General features: G+C 39.8%; 2 protein-coding genes across 2 annotated transcripts; one reads left to right on the top strand and one right to left on the bottom strand.

Moving 5' to 3' along the window:
* The first annotated feature begins 1,792 nt into the window (after nucleotides 1–1,792).
* Nucleotides 1,793–5,703, top strand: LOC311497848 (hepatic lectin-like). The gene is made up of 4 exons (XM_084558212.1): nucleotides 1,793–2,640; nucleotides 2,786–2,916; nucleotides 3,043–3,143; nucleotides 5,081–5,703. The coding sequence occupies exons 1-4, from the start codon at nucleotides 2,319–2,321 to the stop codon at nucleotides 5,223–5,225; spliced, it is 699 nt and encodes a 232-aa protein (XP_084414338.1). The 5' UTR covers nucleotides 1,793–2,318; the 3' UTR covers nucleotides 5,226–5,703.
* A 9,335-nt stretch (nucleotides 5,704–15,038) lies between these two features.
* On the bottom strand, nucleotides 15,039–17,448 carry LOC311495689 (uncharacterized protein). The gene is made up of 4 exons (XM_084555232.1): nucleotides 17,138–17,448; nucleotides 16,794–16,980; nucleotides 16,322–16,449; nucleotides 15,039–16,048 (listed from the first exon to the last, which is right to left on the bottom strand). Exons 1-4 carry the CDS (start codon nucleotides 17,366–17,368, stop codon nucleotides 15,731–15,733), a joined length of 864 nt encoding a protein of 287 aa, XP_084411358.1. The 5' UTR covers nucleotides 17,369–17,448; the 3' UTR covers nucleotides 15,039–15,730.
* Nucleotides 17,449–17,952: the final 504 nt, after the last annotated feature.

The raw sequence follows: 17,952 nt of genomic DNA, 5'->3' as shown, positions 1-17,952 counted from the left end.
CGGTTGATGTGTCCTACATTTGGCTTCTTCCCCTGATGTAAAACAACCCATTCAACAACATCTCCAACCTCAGCTGATGTTGAGCAGCCTCCGCGTTTGTTCTTCTGACAACATGTTACAAAAACTGTATATACACAGTGGACATATTGTGGGTGTCCAGCCAGTTCACAACTCATTTACAGTTCAGTACACCAACATTGCATTTACATATTTTCTTATTAAAAAAACACAAACACACTGACATTAACTATCACTATTGTCACATAGACTGCCATAAGTGGAGCTCTTAATGTCATTTATTTATTTGGAAGAAGGGCAATAACCGGAATATTCTATAATTTGAGAAAACCTCTTTTCTTTTCAGCCACTGGTTGTGTTTGATAAAAGCACCTGCAGTCATGGCCAGATGAGGGCTGCTGAGAGTCACATGACATCAGTTTACCTCAGGCCCAGATTAATCTATTCATGACCTAATGCCTGGACTGTTTATTACCATTAATGGCTTTGTATCAAAGAGTCACTTTGCTGTTCTCTGACAGTCACTTATACAGTAACGTCACTTCATGTTTCTATTTCCATGATTATATTTATTCAAGCTGTTATGAACACTTATCTCAACACTGAGTTTCTCAAACTTCCTCTTCTTCTGAATGGTAAGATTCTGTTTCAAAAACAGGGGACAGAAGCACGGCAGAAGATGTGTACCAGAAAGTCTAAATGCATCTCTGACACTCTCTGTCCAAGTTAATTAGACCTTGGTAAATTTTCAGTACATCTATTTTGTTCTAGACAATTTGTCAGTTCTTAAGCCCATTTCTACCTGACCCCATAGTGGGGAGGATGCCTTTTTTCTCGTTTAGCTATATGACATTATTCCCTTCATGTTGTCACAACATCTGGAGTTCCAGTAAGATTTTTTTCATGACCATCAGTTAGAAAAAGGTCATGGTTGTTCAAATGAGTTCAGATTGTGTATTCTGTACGCAAAGAAAGCTTAAATAAATATTCTTCAGTACTTCAGAATATAAGTTGTGACTTAAGAATTAACTATGTTGTTGTAGATGATAGATATTCTTCCCATTAAACACTCTGACTTGTCTTTGTAGGTAACAGAGGTGGAATCAATGATGGCTGAGTTCTTTAAAGTGTCCTGATAAGACATGATGTTGAATCGCTGTGTCCATGAGTAGAACCAACCCAAAGTGCGATCATCCATACACTTGTGCATTTTCATTTCAAAATGTCATGGAGCTCATGGGTAAGGAAAACATGATTAACTTTTAAATGTAGGCACTAACTAGGGAGTCAGTCAAAGCCTCAAGTGAAGAAATTGTTGAGAGTGAGAAAGAACGACAAGCTGAAAATTGAGGAAGGACAAAATATATTGGTGTTAAAGATCACACCCACACAAGACATGACTGATAAGATGTTGCTATAAGGAAAAACTAGATCACAACAATTCTGTAACACAAACATAAAACATGGCTCGATTTATTCATGGAGAAGAACCTGAGATCACGGTGGAATATGAAGAACCTTATGCTTCATCAAAGAGTTTTAAAAAACAAGAGGATGCTGCAGTGGCAGGTGAGACACAACTCCTGCAGCTCAATAGTTGGAGGTTCACATTTAACTCTAGTAGAAACAACAACGACATCTGCAGTTAAACAGTTCATTAGATCACTGATATCATGACTTTTCAAAGCAGGTCAGATTTTTCATCTGAGACTTTCATCTGCAAAGTGAAAATATAGGATTAAATTACAGATGATTATTAATGTGTGTTTCTTTAATATTTGTTGGTCAAAGCATGATCATATTCCATACCAGTTAGTCCACATTGTATTTTCTCTGTGTTGATTTCTGCACTCAGGAAGAAACCGGTTCAGACTGGTTTTTGTGATCCTTGGACTTCTGTGTATCCTTCAAGTTGCACTCAACGTTTCACTGCGTCTGGCTTTCTGTGAGTAGTTTCACATTGTGTCTCCATCACCCTGTATCTGTCTTTATCTCTAAACTGAATTCACCATCTGATTGTTACACAGTAAAAGCAGAAAGTGGACCTGACTAACTGTCTTTCCAGACCAAGACAATCACTTTATCAACAATTCATTGTTTTAATGTTTGGACAGGTTTACACTCTGAAACAGAGAAAGCATAAAAACTGTGTCATTAAAAAGATAAATGTTACTATCATGTAAAAACAAAAAGGATGGGACTGAAGAGGCAGTAGTTATCTGGTGTAGAGATGAAAGTAATCGTAAAGAGACTTCTATATCATTTATAGATTTGATTGATGGTGATTCTGTTACTACAGAATGAAACCTCTCAATGGATTTATAACTCTGGCTTTCTGTTGTTTTTTTCTTGTTCTTGCAACAAACATAGTCACCCAAGACAACTCTGAGTTGGAAATGAAGATGGTCCTGTTACAGACCAGTTACAACAACCTGACTAGAGAGAAGAATGAGTTACAGACCAGATACAACAACCTGACTAGAGAGAAGAATGAGTTACAGACCAGTTACAACAGCCTGACTAGAGAGAAGAATGAGTTACAGACCAGTTACAACGACCTGACTACAGAGAAACAACAGCTGCAGACCAGTTATCAAAGGCTGGTTGTTGATCTTCTTCGAGGTAATTATCTAATGGTTGTTTTATTGTTTTAATTTGATCCACTGACTTCATAAGATAATCCTTTAATTTATCCCACAGTGGGGACTGATAACTATTATCCACCATGTCAAGATGATGATGATTATTATTCTTTTGCTTTATCTAGGACAAAAGTGGGAGTTGTTTGGTGGAAGTATCTATTACATTTCTGAAGGGGTAATGTCCTGGCAAAGCAGCAGGGATGACTGTCAGCAGAGAGGAGCAGACCTGTTGATCATCAACAGCCAAGAAGAACAGGTGTGTGTTTTTAGAAACTGTGTGTGAGGTAAAGAGTGAAAGCCACAGAAGATGAGAACAAATCAAACTGTTTAGTATTCATTTCTGTTTTGATATTGTCATGACAGTTTGTTTCTCTCTGTCAAGGTATTTGCAAAAACATTCGGAAAGCGTGTATGGATTGGACTGACTGACAGAGAGAGAGAGGGGACATGGAAATGGGTGGATGGGACTCTGCTGACAACAAGGTTCACACATTACTTAATCTTCTTCATGTCATGGTGTGCTGTGGCCAACCAGTTTACAGTATACACAGTGGAAAACTGACTGAAGGTTACTTATTGAAAAAACAGAAACCATATTGACAATAACAGTCACTATGGACATGTCTTTAGTGGATTCAAATGCACCGTAAGGTCATGGCTCGTGATGGCCCTCTGACACCCGAGGCTCCGACACATGCGCCGTAGCTCATGAAGCAATTGTATCGAACCACTGTGCCGAGGCGTGGTTCGGTCACGTGACTAGTGACGTTTGAAGCACTTGAGTGACGTTCGAAGCAGTTCAAGTGCTTCGAATGCTTCAGCGGCAAACGAATCACCCCAGGGGTTCGGTTTGTCATGTGAATCACCTGGTGGGATCGAGTGTGTTCAGGGATATCTCGGATATCCTATCCCTTAGTGGTGCTCATTTGAATGTTTCTTTGCATAGTAGGTTGGTTTGTTGCTGTAGTTGGAGTTGCATATTTTGTGGAGATAGATCGTAAGATTCAGATTGAAATAGATAAATTAGTTACATAGTTAGACAACACTAGATTGATAGATAGACATAGTTACATAGATAGTTCTAAATAGCGTTATATATAGATAAGATAGAGAGAGAGAGATACAGATGAGATATAGTCAGAAGTGCGTGTATAGTTTTGGTTAGGACAAATCACGTGTTTTGTGACGTATGAACCATTTCACTGCTTCATTCAGAAACCCTGTCACTGGTTTGGTTGTCTCGGCTCTTCAGGAGAGATGAGATGAGTCTTCAAAGCAAATAATGTCAAGAGTCAAGAGAGATTTGGTTTGACACTGTTGCATTCAGTACAAATATTCTCTAACACTACTAAACCATGATACCAAGAGCAAATGAAAATAGCTGATGTAAGCGCTGAAACATAATCATTAGTGTAAATTAGCAAAGGTTCATAGAGTGTAGCAGTGACGTAATCAAAATGGTCCACCGACAACGGCGCATCACTGAGGAGGTTCGTGGTACACTGTGAAATCACCTGTCTTTTCGTTAGCGAAACAAGGGTTCGATTCCCGTTTGTTCTTTATGATTTATTTTATTGTTATATGTATATAATTTTCTTATAATAAACGTTAAACCACATATCCATGTAATGTAGTCGAATAGGAATGTGCATGGCAAATCAAGTCCCATACAAGCATGAACCAGTATGACACGTCTCCATTGCACTACATTTTATTGTCCACTAGATGTCCTAATAGAGCACTGTGTCACTGAAGCTTGAGTAATGAACCTTTTTTTGAATCACGTGTCGAGGCTTCAACAAAGCCTCAATTGCCCATCACTAGTCATGGCTTGTTCAAGTAATGTGAGCTATTCATTAATTCATTAGTCTCCATTCAATCTATGATTCTGATAGTTTTAATCAAGTAGTTCAATCTCTTAATGTGCCTATATTCAATTGTAAAACAGAGAAACAATGATGAGACGGGTAAACAGTAGTGTGTCTCGTTCTCTGCTTCTGTCAGTCTGAAGATAAGAGTTACACCAAGCCATCTTCCTGTTGAAGCATTGCCCCCTTGTGACATAAATTGAAATAGCAACCCAACATAAGATTTCACACACCCTTACATAAACAGAGCTGTCTGATTTACAGTTTTACACAAAATAAGCAATACATGATAGACTGAAAAGGGTCATTGCATGTCCTGCCCATATCAGCCATCTCTTACAATGGTTTTTGAGTCAAGTAACGGTTATTAATAATTAGAAAAACTGATAGAGATTGCTATTTCATGAGAGATGGGAATGTAAATTCTTGTTTGTGCTTGTGTTTGAGGCGATTCTAGAGTCTACTGGGGCCCCTGAGTTTAATTTGATCTCGTCTCAACTGTTGACCTGTTGCTTCTTTTTCTCTGAGAAAAAATTAATCTTTGTGTTACAGCTACTGGACCCCTGGTGAGCCAAACAACGACACACCAGATGAAGACTGTGCAGAAATGATCTATCTAAGTTCAACTGGAAGTTGGAATGATAACTCCTGCAACAGTACAATGCACTGGATCTGTGAGAAAAAACTGTCTCCATGATTCATCTTTAAAACTCATCAGAGTATTCCAACTTCTCATCACTTTCAGCTGAAACAGCCAAAATAATGCTAAGCAAACACATCTTTTTAACAGATATGTATCACTGTTATAAGTTGACCTATCATCCTGTTACCTCTACATAAACTATAACCTTTGATAACAAGTCTATGAGCTGTCCTGCAGACCACGTTAGAAAGCTTAAAGATCTGAACTCATTATCTCTTCACTGTGTTACTGTTGTGTGGCAAGTTTTCCTTGTTTAATGTTGTGTTGTAATCTTGTTTATGAAATACTTTCTAAGGCTCTGACTAAAAATGCATTTTGCTGAAATAAATGGTTAAAAACATGATGTGACTGAGCTTTACAAAATATCTGTAATCTTCAGCAGTGTTTTCATTTTATATAATTATGGCTGATAAAACTGTAGACAAGGTGAATAAATAAGAATGTAGGATGGGGGCGCTGTGGAGCCACGAACCAAGATGGCAGCTTGAGGTGGAAGTTCCAGACAACTTTGCACTAAACAACTTTAAAAGCAACTAAACTTTGAACATGTCAAAAACGGCTGCAGTCAAAGACTGTGATATTTTCAACTGAAAATGCGGTCCTCAAACGCCCAGAACCAACACTGCATCGATGGAGCAAGACAATTAGCTGCTAGCAGCATGGCGAACTTGACGGCGGTGCTATCTGGGCTAAAGCCACTCCACGCTGAGTTCGGAGGTTTTGGATCCAAGCTGGACAGCATAGACGACCGCCTGGTTAAGATGGCCAGCTCCATCGCTACTTTGGACACTAACATGGCCGAGGTGAAGCGAAATATTACTTCCAATACCACACGAATGGAAGAGGCTGAAAATCGTTTAGCAGCAGCGGAGGAGCTTACGGAGAAAAACCAGACAGAGCTAACCAAAGCCATGAAAAAAATCACCTCCTAGGAGTCGAAAGCTGAGGACTTGGAAAATCTGAGCCGGAGGAAGAACCTACGGCTGTTTGGACTCCGGGAGGGCGCCGAAGGCAACCGAACGCTGTTGGAATTCATACAGGAGATGCTACCACGCTGGGTGAACTTGGACACCGGAGGATCCTTCGTCCTGGAGAGCAGGGACGTGCACAGACATTCGGAGGGGCCATTGCTCTAACCTGGAAAATTGGACTATTGTCCACAGCATCTATGTTTCTCCTCATCACACTCTTGATATGGCCCTTTTATAGTAACTCTCTAACAGTCAGCTCATCACCCTGATTTTGTAGGCTCCCTGTCTGATGTGATGCATGATGCTCCGCACGCTCTCCCCACTCTCAGGTCTGGAGCCTTGCGGTTGGGCCTCATCTTAAATAGAATTATTAGAATCTGAATTAAGTAACTTATATAGTATACTGTACTTTTCACTGATAAAAAAATGCACTGACAACTGAAACCTCTGTTGCAGTCAGTTGAATTTCCATATAATGTGGATACATTCAATGATTTTGGTGAAGCCCAGGAATTACACTGGAGAATATCTACTTATTTATTTAAAAAAATATATAAAAGTATGTTGCCTACTTGTATAAAGAACAATCACAATATATTCTAAAGCCTTTGTGAACCTGTTATCTTGCCTTACCATCCCATATTTCACTACAGTTATTTTACTAGGCTCTCAAATGCTCTCATGGACAGATGCTTTCAGGGTTAGCCCCCTATTTATACATTCTCAATACTATGCATAGCACATACTGTATACTGTATAGTGCAGTGTTTGTAACTTACAGAAAATGCTTCTGATAAGATAGGCCTATTTTACATTAAATAATTTATGTAGGATGGTGTTTTATCATATCAAAATGCTTCACCTCCTGCATCTGCACAGTAAATTTTGCAGTGTTAAAGTAACACTTAAAGAGTTAAATTTAACACCATTTCCGAGTGTATTTGGTCCCACTCGGAATTAGTGTTAAATTAACTCTTACCATAGTGTTTAGAATTTAGAGTTAAATTAACTCTAAATAGAGTAAAAATTTAACACTCGCTTACACTGAATAGTGTTATTGAAATTTTACACCAAAGGTTAAATAACACTGAAGAGTGTAAATATTATTCTTGGTAGAGTTGATAATTCACTCTTCTATGGTGTCAAATCAATTCTGATTGAGTTCCATTCCAGTACAGATTAACACTCTAATAAGTGTTGATATTACACACTACTGTGTTGATAATTTACTCTCTTGCAGTGAAAAACAAGCTCATATAGAGTAAAATTCTAACACTGTATAGTGTGAATGAAATTTGACACCATTTCTGAAAATAAATCTTAGCAGTGTTAATTTTACACTTAATTTACACTTTTGTAGTGTCAACTTACATGCAACACCATTAAGTGAGTAAAAATCACAAGTTTCCACAAAATAATGCATTTAAGAACTTTATTAGCAGCTCTCAACTATGTCAGGCTGAAATATCATCTCATCAAAACATCTCATGTAGAATACAAATCTACATTTAAAACATTGACCTTAAGTCTGCATAAAATGACAATATGGAACAACATAGAAAGAAGAATCTGTCGTTCCATACTTCAATTGTACATCAAATGGTCTGAAGTAACGCAGCTCATTTATGTTCAACACCTTTAGAACCCTGTCTGGATGCAGCCTGACCTTAAAGGCATGGTAATGGTGATCAAAACACATTGTTTCCATCAGTTTTCCACAGAGCAATACAGTGTCATCTTTCACAGCAATAATTTTGATTTTACAAAACACAGGCATCTCAAATGCTACCTCAGTACAGATAATGAAGTCACGGCGGTACTCTGTACCATGATGCTTTATCCACTTTGCAGAAAACACACTGGTAGACAATACAGCTCCAAATTTGGAAGCAATCTCTGAACCTTCTTTGAACTCATTAAGTGTCACCATCTTGCCTGGACCTAGAATTAATCTTTCCTTGCTGAAGGACTCCTGATACATTGCCATACAACTTTGGTGCTTTTTGGCCAATGTCTTTGTAACATTTTTAAAGCTTTTTAATTGTTTCTTAAAAAAACGATGTTTAGCTTCATAACGCATGCACCACATGTGCAGAACTGGGCCAATGTTTCTTATAGTACGAGGGTAATGTATCATGAAGTGATGTTTTGGTAAGAGATTGATTGCAGGAAATAACTGCTTGAAGAGCCGATGATGGTCAGTGATTAAATGTTTGAGGTAAATCGTCATTCCTTCTGAAAGGACTGGTGAAAATACAATGTTAACAATGTGCAGAAGCAAAAGTAGAAGATGCCAGTGCTTGTCATCTGACTGTATTAAATCACCAAATAGCAAAGGCATATTACGTAATAAGCACCAAGATTGTGTGGCATTCAACCCTAAATCATTACTTCCATCAAGCAACTTGACTCTAGGTGGACGGTTTCGCTGCTGATTGTAACCATAATCAAAAGCATGAATTCTACCAGTAAGTTGTTCAACATTGAGGAACTTTTTCTGAATGTAATGAAGGACAAGTTTGACTTCAAACTGAGCAACTCCCTCTAAAATATCGTGCATTATATCTACAGAAAAATTGTTGGCTGTGTTGAAATACTGAAGTGAATTCAGTGGACAAATGCGTTTGACACCATATATATGAGGTAGTGTAGGATCTATTTGTATAGTTTGACAGTGCTGTTTGTGCATCTCGACAGTTCTTAGTACAACTTCTGGATCATCTTCACAGAATACAGTTTGAAAACAATCTTTCTCAAGGAGACAGAAACGACAACAATATCGAGCCCCAAATGACTCCACAAAGCCAAACAGACTATGCAACCCAAGATTATCACCAGTGACCTGAACTATGGTACCATGAATTTTTTCGTTAAACATGTGAACTTGAAGTCCCTCTGTCTCAAGTACTTTAAGATCACTGACAAGTGGCTCAAGTATCAAATTAAAACCATAATGCTTGATGTCTTGTGCATGGAAAAGAGCACACAAATGAATATTAATCAATGATGAATTAAAGATTGGAGGGAAATTCCTTAATGTAAAGTATATAGCACCTAATTTGTGTATACCCTTTTTAGACCCCAAAGGATTTGCTGTTTCGAAGTCGTCATAAAAGAGTTGTATCTGCAAGGCATCTTTTTCTAAAGAAAATAAGGGACTTTTTTTAAAATAGGTGCCATCTCTCAAGTCTTCATACACACCTTCCTTGGGCACGTGCCTGGGCTTGAACATGTCTGAAAGTTCTGGGTTTTTAAAAATTGTCTTCAGTGTTTCCAAAATGGGAATATATGCAAGCGTATCGGTTACAGTGACCAGGGGGGTATTCCATCAACGTAGCTAAGAATTGCCAGACTTAGGTGTAAGCTTGAAGCTTGACAAAGGCTGCGTTCAGACTGCAGACGGATCTGATTCAAATCTGATTCCTTCTCATATCCGATTTTTAGGGCTGACTGTTCACACTGCCTTTAGCAAGTGTCCAAATCGGATATGGTTCTGTTCAGACTGGGCCACATTCTTCACCGGTCTGATAGGTTGCTGTAGCAACGAGCGGAAGCGTCATTCAGCACGTGTATTTGTCAGACGTCATATAATTGCGACAGCGACAAGCAAAACAACAACAAACAACACGATGGATGTACGTCACGTCAGTGTAAAGATTTATAAGGCATGCAGTTTCTTCCTCTGTCCAAGGCGAATTGTTTTCAAAGTCCTCCTCCATTGTGATAGCTATAATATCACTGTCCGTGGCCGTAACGTGGCTCCTCCACAACGGAAATAGGCACGCGGTCTGGCGCATTGGTTCTGGCCTGGCGTCGCGTAAGTGACGTCACGGACAGTCAAAACCCATCTGAGTGTTGGGAGCTGTTCAGACTGAGACGCATCTGTCCATATGCGATACGAATGCGATATGAAACTACCTCTGGATGTGGTTTGCAACCGTTTGGCAAAAATCGGATTTCATGTGATCTGTCACTGTTCAGACTTCAAAATCGAGATTCGATTCAAATCTGAATGGGCTAAAAATCGGATTTTGGCTGGCAGTCTGAACGCAGCCTAAGCTCCACTTCCCAATCTAGCTTCAAGTCGTTCCATCAAGTGAAATCAGCTGGCTCCACCTGACGCTTAGTCAAGCCTCACCTGTTAAGTCTCAACTTGTGCACGCCCACAGGGCAAATAAAAAGCCCATTATAGTCGAGTGCCGAACACTGTCAAAAATGCCGAAAAGCAAGGGAAAGCGCGCAGAAATATTCTCTGCAGCGGAGCAAACCCTCCTCATGGAGCTATATGAGGATTACAGCCATGTATTCCGAAAGAAGGGCAATACCGCGGCCAACAATAACGCGAGGGATGTGGCGTGGCAGAATATTGCCGACAGGCTGAATGCGTAAGTGACAAAGAAAATTAAGTATTTCAGCATCATCATGTTATATAAATCCCCCATCAAAGGGACAAAATATATGTAGACAGTAATCTACCAATTGATTTCTTGATAGTTTATGTTTTAAACTAATCAATTATGTGGACCTATTAATGCACCAAATCCCTAAAATTAAAAGGAAAATCCCCAAAGAACAAAAAGACAGCCCTAATAAGTAACATTCATATGAACATCATTAAAATGGCATTATTGTTTCACTGCAATTTCTGTGAAATTCTCCTTATTTTATCATTTGGCAGCCCTAGTAGTAATGTTAGAAAGTGATATTCATCACATTTATCATACAATTGATGGTAGATTATTACATTAAGAAATGCAATGTTGGTTATCATTCTATAGGAAATAATCATATGACAGATCTATTGATTGTAAAAAAAAAAGTTATTTATCTGGAATCATTTAGCAAATCTAGCAATTCAATGGAGATGAGGACCCCTATTACAGTAAGTGAATGCAGGTGACAGCAAATCAATCATCTATCTCCTATCAATTGGAGGGCCGAACCCTTGTTACATCAAAAGAATGATAATCTCTTTAACTTGCCTCTATGTATGAAATGTGCTATAGGGCAGACATGGTGTGTGTCCCTCACGGTTATGTCTCAACAGAAGCAATCTCAGTAGCCAGAGGAGGACCGGCCACCAGGTCAAAGTCAAATATAAGAACATTCTTAGCAATGGTAAGTGCTCCATAATGTAATGTGAAATGTATCAGTCAAAATAGATGTGCAGCTATGAATATATACATATCTTGCAGCCACCAGAAAGCAGACTACATCCATGGCTACTGGTGGGGGACCGCCGCCGGAGGAGCTCACACCAGCTGAGATTCTGGCCCTCGGGATAAATAAGGGGCCCAAGATAGTTGGGATCGAGGGGGGGAGCTCCTCCAACCCTGTGGCCCCAGAGATCCGGGCCCCATATGTTGAAGGTATTGTCAATCACTGCCCCTATTCTAGTGACAGCCCCTCATTAGGGATAACTAACTATGCACCTGTGTGTCTGATAGTGACAGGGGATCAAATTATTCTCCTTGACCCCCCCACAATTACACACTGAGGATGCAGCCGGGACCCAAGTCGACCCAGTTGAAACATTGCACTACATGCAGTCAGCCCCCTCCCTCTCCCCCATTAACTGCTGTTTCTCTATTTGCAGGGAGAAGGCCCAAGCCAACAGCCACATGATGATGATGATGACTATGGCGATGAAGAAACAGTCACCGGTCGAGACAGTGAGCTCCAAGATGTAAGCCTAATCATTAATGTACTGGTTGTGTTTGAAATGTTAAAATCATACCTTAATAATGTACCACACACCCTCCTGCAGGTACCTAGGTCTTCCCCAGCTGGCAAGAGGACTACATCTGCTGGACGAAGTGAAGTGAGTAGCCGTTCCCTTTTACCCACCATTAACTGCATAGTTGGTTGCACTGACACATTAAGTCATCATAGGACATCCGTGCAATTTACAAGCGGTATCTCCTCCATGCAACGGAGTATAAGAGGCTACAGATAAAGAAGATAAAACTTGAGATCAGGAAGATGGAAAAGGATGTAAGTATGAATCCAAATGCACAGCAAAAGGTCATTGTTCTTAGTGTATTTAATGTTCCATTTGGTCTCCACAGCCTGACCTGCGTGACCCACCAACATAACATTAAAATGTTTCAACATGTCTGCTATGTCCTGTCTAAATTGTGTGGAAAAATATAAAGTTCATTTAGTGACATTAACACTTGTATGACTCTATCTCGCACCCAAAGCACTTCAGTTCAAGCCTAAATAGCAAATGACCACCAACCAAATGCTGGTGTTGGGTGGAAGAGGCCGGTTACTTTCAGACACAGACGAACATCTACCTATTTTGTTATGTCATATTTCCTTGGTCAGAGACACTGAACTCTGGTTTTGATTGATATCACCTGCAGTAAATTTTAGAATAAAAAAAAATATAAAAATGGATTTAAGAATGGAGCTCTTCAAATTAGGCAAAATGTGCGTCCCTATAGAGGTCCCTCACGGCCCTCCCATCCATGTCCTCTGGCATGGGATTGGGGTCCTCCATCTCTCCTCCAGTGTGACGTCCAGGAGCCACTCCCTGCGGATGGTTGCGATATTGTGGAGGATGGCACAGGCCACCGTGATATCGCAGGCACGTTCTGGAGCAACCCTCAGGTATTTCAGACACTGGAACCTGTAGGTATTGGAGCAAAAAGACATTTGAAACTGTAGGGTTGTCTGGGCAGTATGGTAGTTTGAAGGCTATTATCTGAATATGAGGCTGAACCTGGACTTTAGTTGGCCAAAAACCATCTCAATTCGTGCCCTGGTGGAATTGAGGGCGCCGTTAAAGGCCTCCTCTGCCTCAGTCCCTGGATCGCTGTATGGCGTTAAAAGGTAAGGAAGACAGGGATAACCCCTGTCTCCAAGGAGGATACCTTCAAATTCCCCTGCAGGGTGAGAAAGGAATGGATGTCATGTACAGTACGTGACACGACACATTGAAACATAATGAATGTTAATTTTGAGATATTCTCTTACTTTGAGCAAGCCTCTGTGCCACTGAGCTTGCCCTGAAGATTCTGGCATCATGTACCGCCCCAGGCCATTTTGCCTCGATGTTTGTGATTAAATAATTGGCATCACAGATCATCTGTCAGCATGAAGGGTAACAATCAGTTATGCTTGAGACTACTGTTGGGACAATCGTGGCTTCAGTAGTAGGCTACATACCTGTACATTCAGACTGTGGTGATTTCTCCGGTCCACATAATCTCTTTCCACTGGTCCGGATGGGGCCACAATTCTGACATGGCTGCAATCAATGCAGCCAAGGACATTGGGGAAGCCTATGTGGGAAAAATGAAGGTACAACATAATCATCCTGTGGGCCACTTTCCATCAAATGCATTTGAATGTCACAAACCTGCAATTGCATAGAAAGTCTCCTTGATCCGCTGTGGGTCATGATGGCCAGGGAAGGTGATGTAAATATTAAGGAACTGCTTCAGGGCCAGGTAGACTGCTCTTACCTGTAATGTGTTTGCTCTGTGTCATGTTTAATGTATAAATATGAAAGATAACTATGGAAATTACTTTATTCAAATAAATATATTACTTCATTGCCATCTGTCTCTGTTTCCAATTAGTCATGGCCTATGACATCATGGACACCCCCATGTGATCATCTCAACTCCTTTGCATAATATGTGGCGATGCTGGAAATAATCACAAATGAATAGAGGACATATAATTGTTACCTCTCTGCAAACAGTTGCCTTGCTTAACTTCTCAGCATCACCAACACTGTAGAGAAATGTACCGCTGGCAAAGAACCGCAGTGCAATACAGACTGACTGCGGCGAGTGACCCTCATAATGTGTGGTTCAAGCAAACTGCATAAATACACAATGCTTTGCCTGCTGAACCGGTACCTCTCCCACAGGTACGCATCTGTGTGGGTCAACGGGTTGGTCCTGTCCTGGAAGACCCTTGGTGCTGGTGGTGGTCGGAAGGCCCGTTGAATTATCCGGGCCTCTTCATTCACTGGGTTGTCAATGAATGGGCATGCCATGTTGGAATGTCTCACTCAATCTCTCTTTCTCTTTCTCACTCTAGCTCTCTTTCTCTTTGTCTCTCTGTGTCCCTCTCCCTCTCTTGAATGCACTGCTTAAATCCCTTGGCCTTTGTCAATTGACCTCAATTGGCTTTGGCTTTGCCAGCCAATAGGAGGCAAGGAGGGTGTGTGGGGGTGATTGGAGGCAATTTACATCTAATTGTGGTTTGGTGTACATATTCAATCTTTTATTTTCAATGCCTCAATTTCCTTTTATTATATTTTTTAGTTAATTAATTAGTTTAATTTTATTAATTAATTTATTTGTGTCTTATTTTTTATTATATTTTATTTTCATGATAATGTTCTTTAATGTACTTATAGATAATATATATATAATTATTAGTATAAATAATTTCTTTAATACATTTTATTATATATTTTATGTTTTACATATTATTTTATCATTCCATGACAGTTGTGTGTCTCTGTTTCTGTCTATTGGACATTCTTTGATCATAGATGGTGCTAAGCTTCACTTTTAGCCTGCTACAGACCAGGTTTGCCCGGCAGGATAAGTTACCATGGTTACTTGGCTGGCATTCACATGAGCCACCTTGATGGAACAGGGTTGAGGCTCAGATTGATGGAACGGAAACCTGAGCCACAGTTCTGGCTTAGCCATGGTTGAGGCTTAGCCGGAGTCATAGTTTCCATGGTTACTGAGTTGGGGCTAATCTCAGCCTCTTTGATGGAACCGAACTCTCACTCATATTAGCCAGACTTGGCCATTTAAGCTTGACTTTGCCTTTGGCCTGCTTGATGGAATACCCCCCTGATCATATGTCCCAGTTGTTTTGTTTCTTCTGCTGTCAAATCTTGTGCCAAGCACCTTTTCAACAGGTTCTACAATTCCCCATTTTTCTTTGAAGTGTTTATTTCGTTTAGTTTCTGAATTTAAGGACGTGAACGGGTTTTCCAACTTTTGGAAAGATTGTTTTATTTTGTTCTTATTTTCTGTTTCCTGTGGAGATAAGCACTGTAAAGCTGCATCTTTAGCTTGACTATGAATCTCAGAACACACTTCTTCCATAGAGGAAACAAAACTATTTACAGCAGATTGACTTAATCCGGCTGCCTTGAGTTGTGCAACAGCAGAGGCACACATATCTAGAGCGCTCCTATTGGAGTTTCTCAACAGTTCAGATGTTGTGGCTACCTCATCTTTGTTACCTGTCAGCGATGTTGTGGCTGTCTCATCTACATTAGCTGTCACCACCTCTCCTGTGCTCAAATTAACATCAGTGTCAACCTCCTGGTCAATATACTCAGTGTGTTTGGTGTTTAAATGTTTCCTAAAACCAGAAAATGTACCAAACACACATCCACATCCAGTCTGGGCACATTTAAGCCTGAGATTTTTTCCAGGTAAGTAACCATGAACTAATCGTAAATGCCTAACAAGCATATTTGAACTTGTTAACTCAGCCTGACAAACAAAACACTGCATGATAGAGGAGAAACTTCAAGCACTAATGAAGCAACATCGCCCTAACTTCAGAGACACGAGGACTTTCCTTGACCTTGCCGACATCAATGTTGTACACTGTGGTTTGGATAAAAGTGTACATGTTGTGGAGCATGCTGTTGTATGATGTGCCAAACACAAAATGATCCTTAAACAGTTCATCAAAGGCACCAAGAGAAGAGGTTGACCTGCAAGGTATGGCATTCTTGTCAAGAATGATGAAGAACTGATGGATTGCATTCTTCTTAACTCCAACAGCCAGGAGATAGGGTTGAGCTCTGGTGGTGATGGCATCGAGATGCTCTTGAATGTTTGTTCCACTCTGCGAAGACAAACACATGAAGATATGATTACAATTGGACAATTGTAATACATAAAACTAAAACAAAAAGAACAGAAAAACTAAATAATAATACTTTAAGTGAGACATATTCACCACCAACTAGTTACTTATTAGAATACACGTTAGCATCATATTGGCTGTCAGTACTCATTATAAAGCACTTTATTAATGCCTTATTGTGCATGACCATATTCTACAACTATTAGGCAATTATATAAGATTTGTACCTCAATAACCTCCAAAAATACAAACCTTCTTGAAGACCACAAGATGCTTCTCTGCTTGGGATGCCGAAACCTTTCCTGGTCTCTTCCGACCCTGAGCAGAGGGTGGAATCAGGTGTAGCAGCAATAAAACCGACGAAAGGTCACTGTCCCAACCTGTAACAACAATCGTGTGTTCAATCTCAACACACTTCAGTTATGCGGGCTGTCAACAAAATTCAGTGGCTCTGCAATGGCAGTAGCATTTAAATTAAAAAAAAAAAAAACAATTAAAAAAAAACAATAACGGAAAGATAGCAGTTTTATATCATCACAAGAAGTTATCCAATTCAAACCATGGGACAAACACTTCAGTGCTTTTGAAGTTTTGTTCAATATACTGCGTACATAATGTCCTCTTACATTTATCACACATCCAGATATGTAAATGTTTAGATATGATAATTATATATTCCAAGTATATGAGAGCAGCAGCAGAAGAACAAGAACAATTATCTTACCAAAGTCAACATCAACTTCAGTGCCATCCTCAGGAGGATCAGCTGCCAGCAAGAGTTCTTCAAGCTCACTTGTGGATAGAAGCTTTCTGCATTGTTGGATGATCTTTTTCTTGAACATGACCGGCCACCTCTCCAGAAGCTTGCTTGAGGTATCCTCTCCAAACATCAGAATGAAATCCTGTTCAACCTGGGGTGGGGTGGTGATGGGTGACAATTTCAATTATCCGACAGGCAACCAAAGTTAACGGGTGATAGTTATTGGGGTATTACTACAACGCCTGTCTACCGTCTCATAAAAACTATTCAACTGTCATAATGTTTTCAAAATAATGATAGATAATTACCAAGCCTTTGACGTCTTTAAAACGTGGAAAGTCAGACAGTATGTTGCTCGACTGCTGGGGGTCAAGGACCATGTTGCGGCGATACACAAACGTCAGTTTCATTTTCTTCTTGACAGTGTCCTCATCAGCTGAATGTTTCATCAATGAGATTGCTTCGTTGCACTCATCTTCAGTCAGGGCAGTCTCTGGATCGAACTCGGACTCTCGTCTGACAGTTGGTCCTCCAGACATGTCTTCACCAGATGATCCTTTGGCTGATTCTACATAACATGGGAAAATACAGTATTATAAATACTGATATCAAAAACAGTTTTAGAAACCTGGCAAACTCTCTTTACTCTTTACTACTCTTCATACCAAAAGTATAAACTTAATTACTGACTGTACTGTGATGAAACATATCAGTGCTGGTGTTAATATTGACATTTTTTTCTTCACAACTTATGATTATTACTATTATTTTGTGCATTGAAAGTGGCTCAAAATGTCTACTGTTTTGAATCACCCTAAAATTTGCCATGCCAGCCTGTAGACAAAGTCAGAGGAATTGAAGGGTGTAGTTAGACTTCAAGAAAAATATTGTATTATTTTAAACATTATGTGCAACAAATGCAATAACTGATCTTGCAACTGTTTTGTTCCATACATTTTTCCAGTATTACCTCCAAACGACGATCGCCTGTCTTTAGCTGTGCCTCTCTGAATAGTTTTAATCCTCCAGGCCAAGTACCCAGTTCCACTCTCACCATCATAATAGTGCTCCTTGGAGGATGAAAGGATAACAAAAAAAAAGACATTCATTAATAACATTTAAA

This window comes from Chelon labrosus, assembly GCF_963514085.1.
Source record: "Chelon labrosus genome assembly, chromosome: 2".
Lineage (NCBI taxonomy): Eukaryota > Metazoa > Chordata > Actinopteri > Mugiliformes > Mugilidae > Chelon > Chelon labrosus.
The sequence above is the reverse complement of the archived record's forward strand: the minus strand, read 5'-3'. Positions and strand labels throughout refer to the sequence as shown.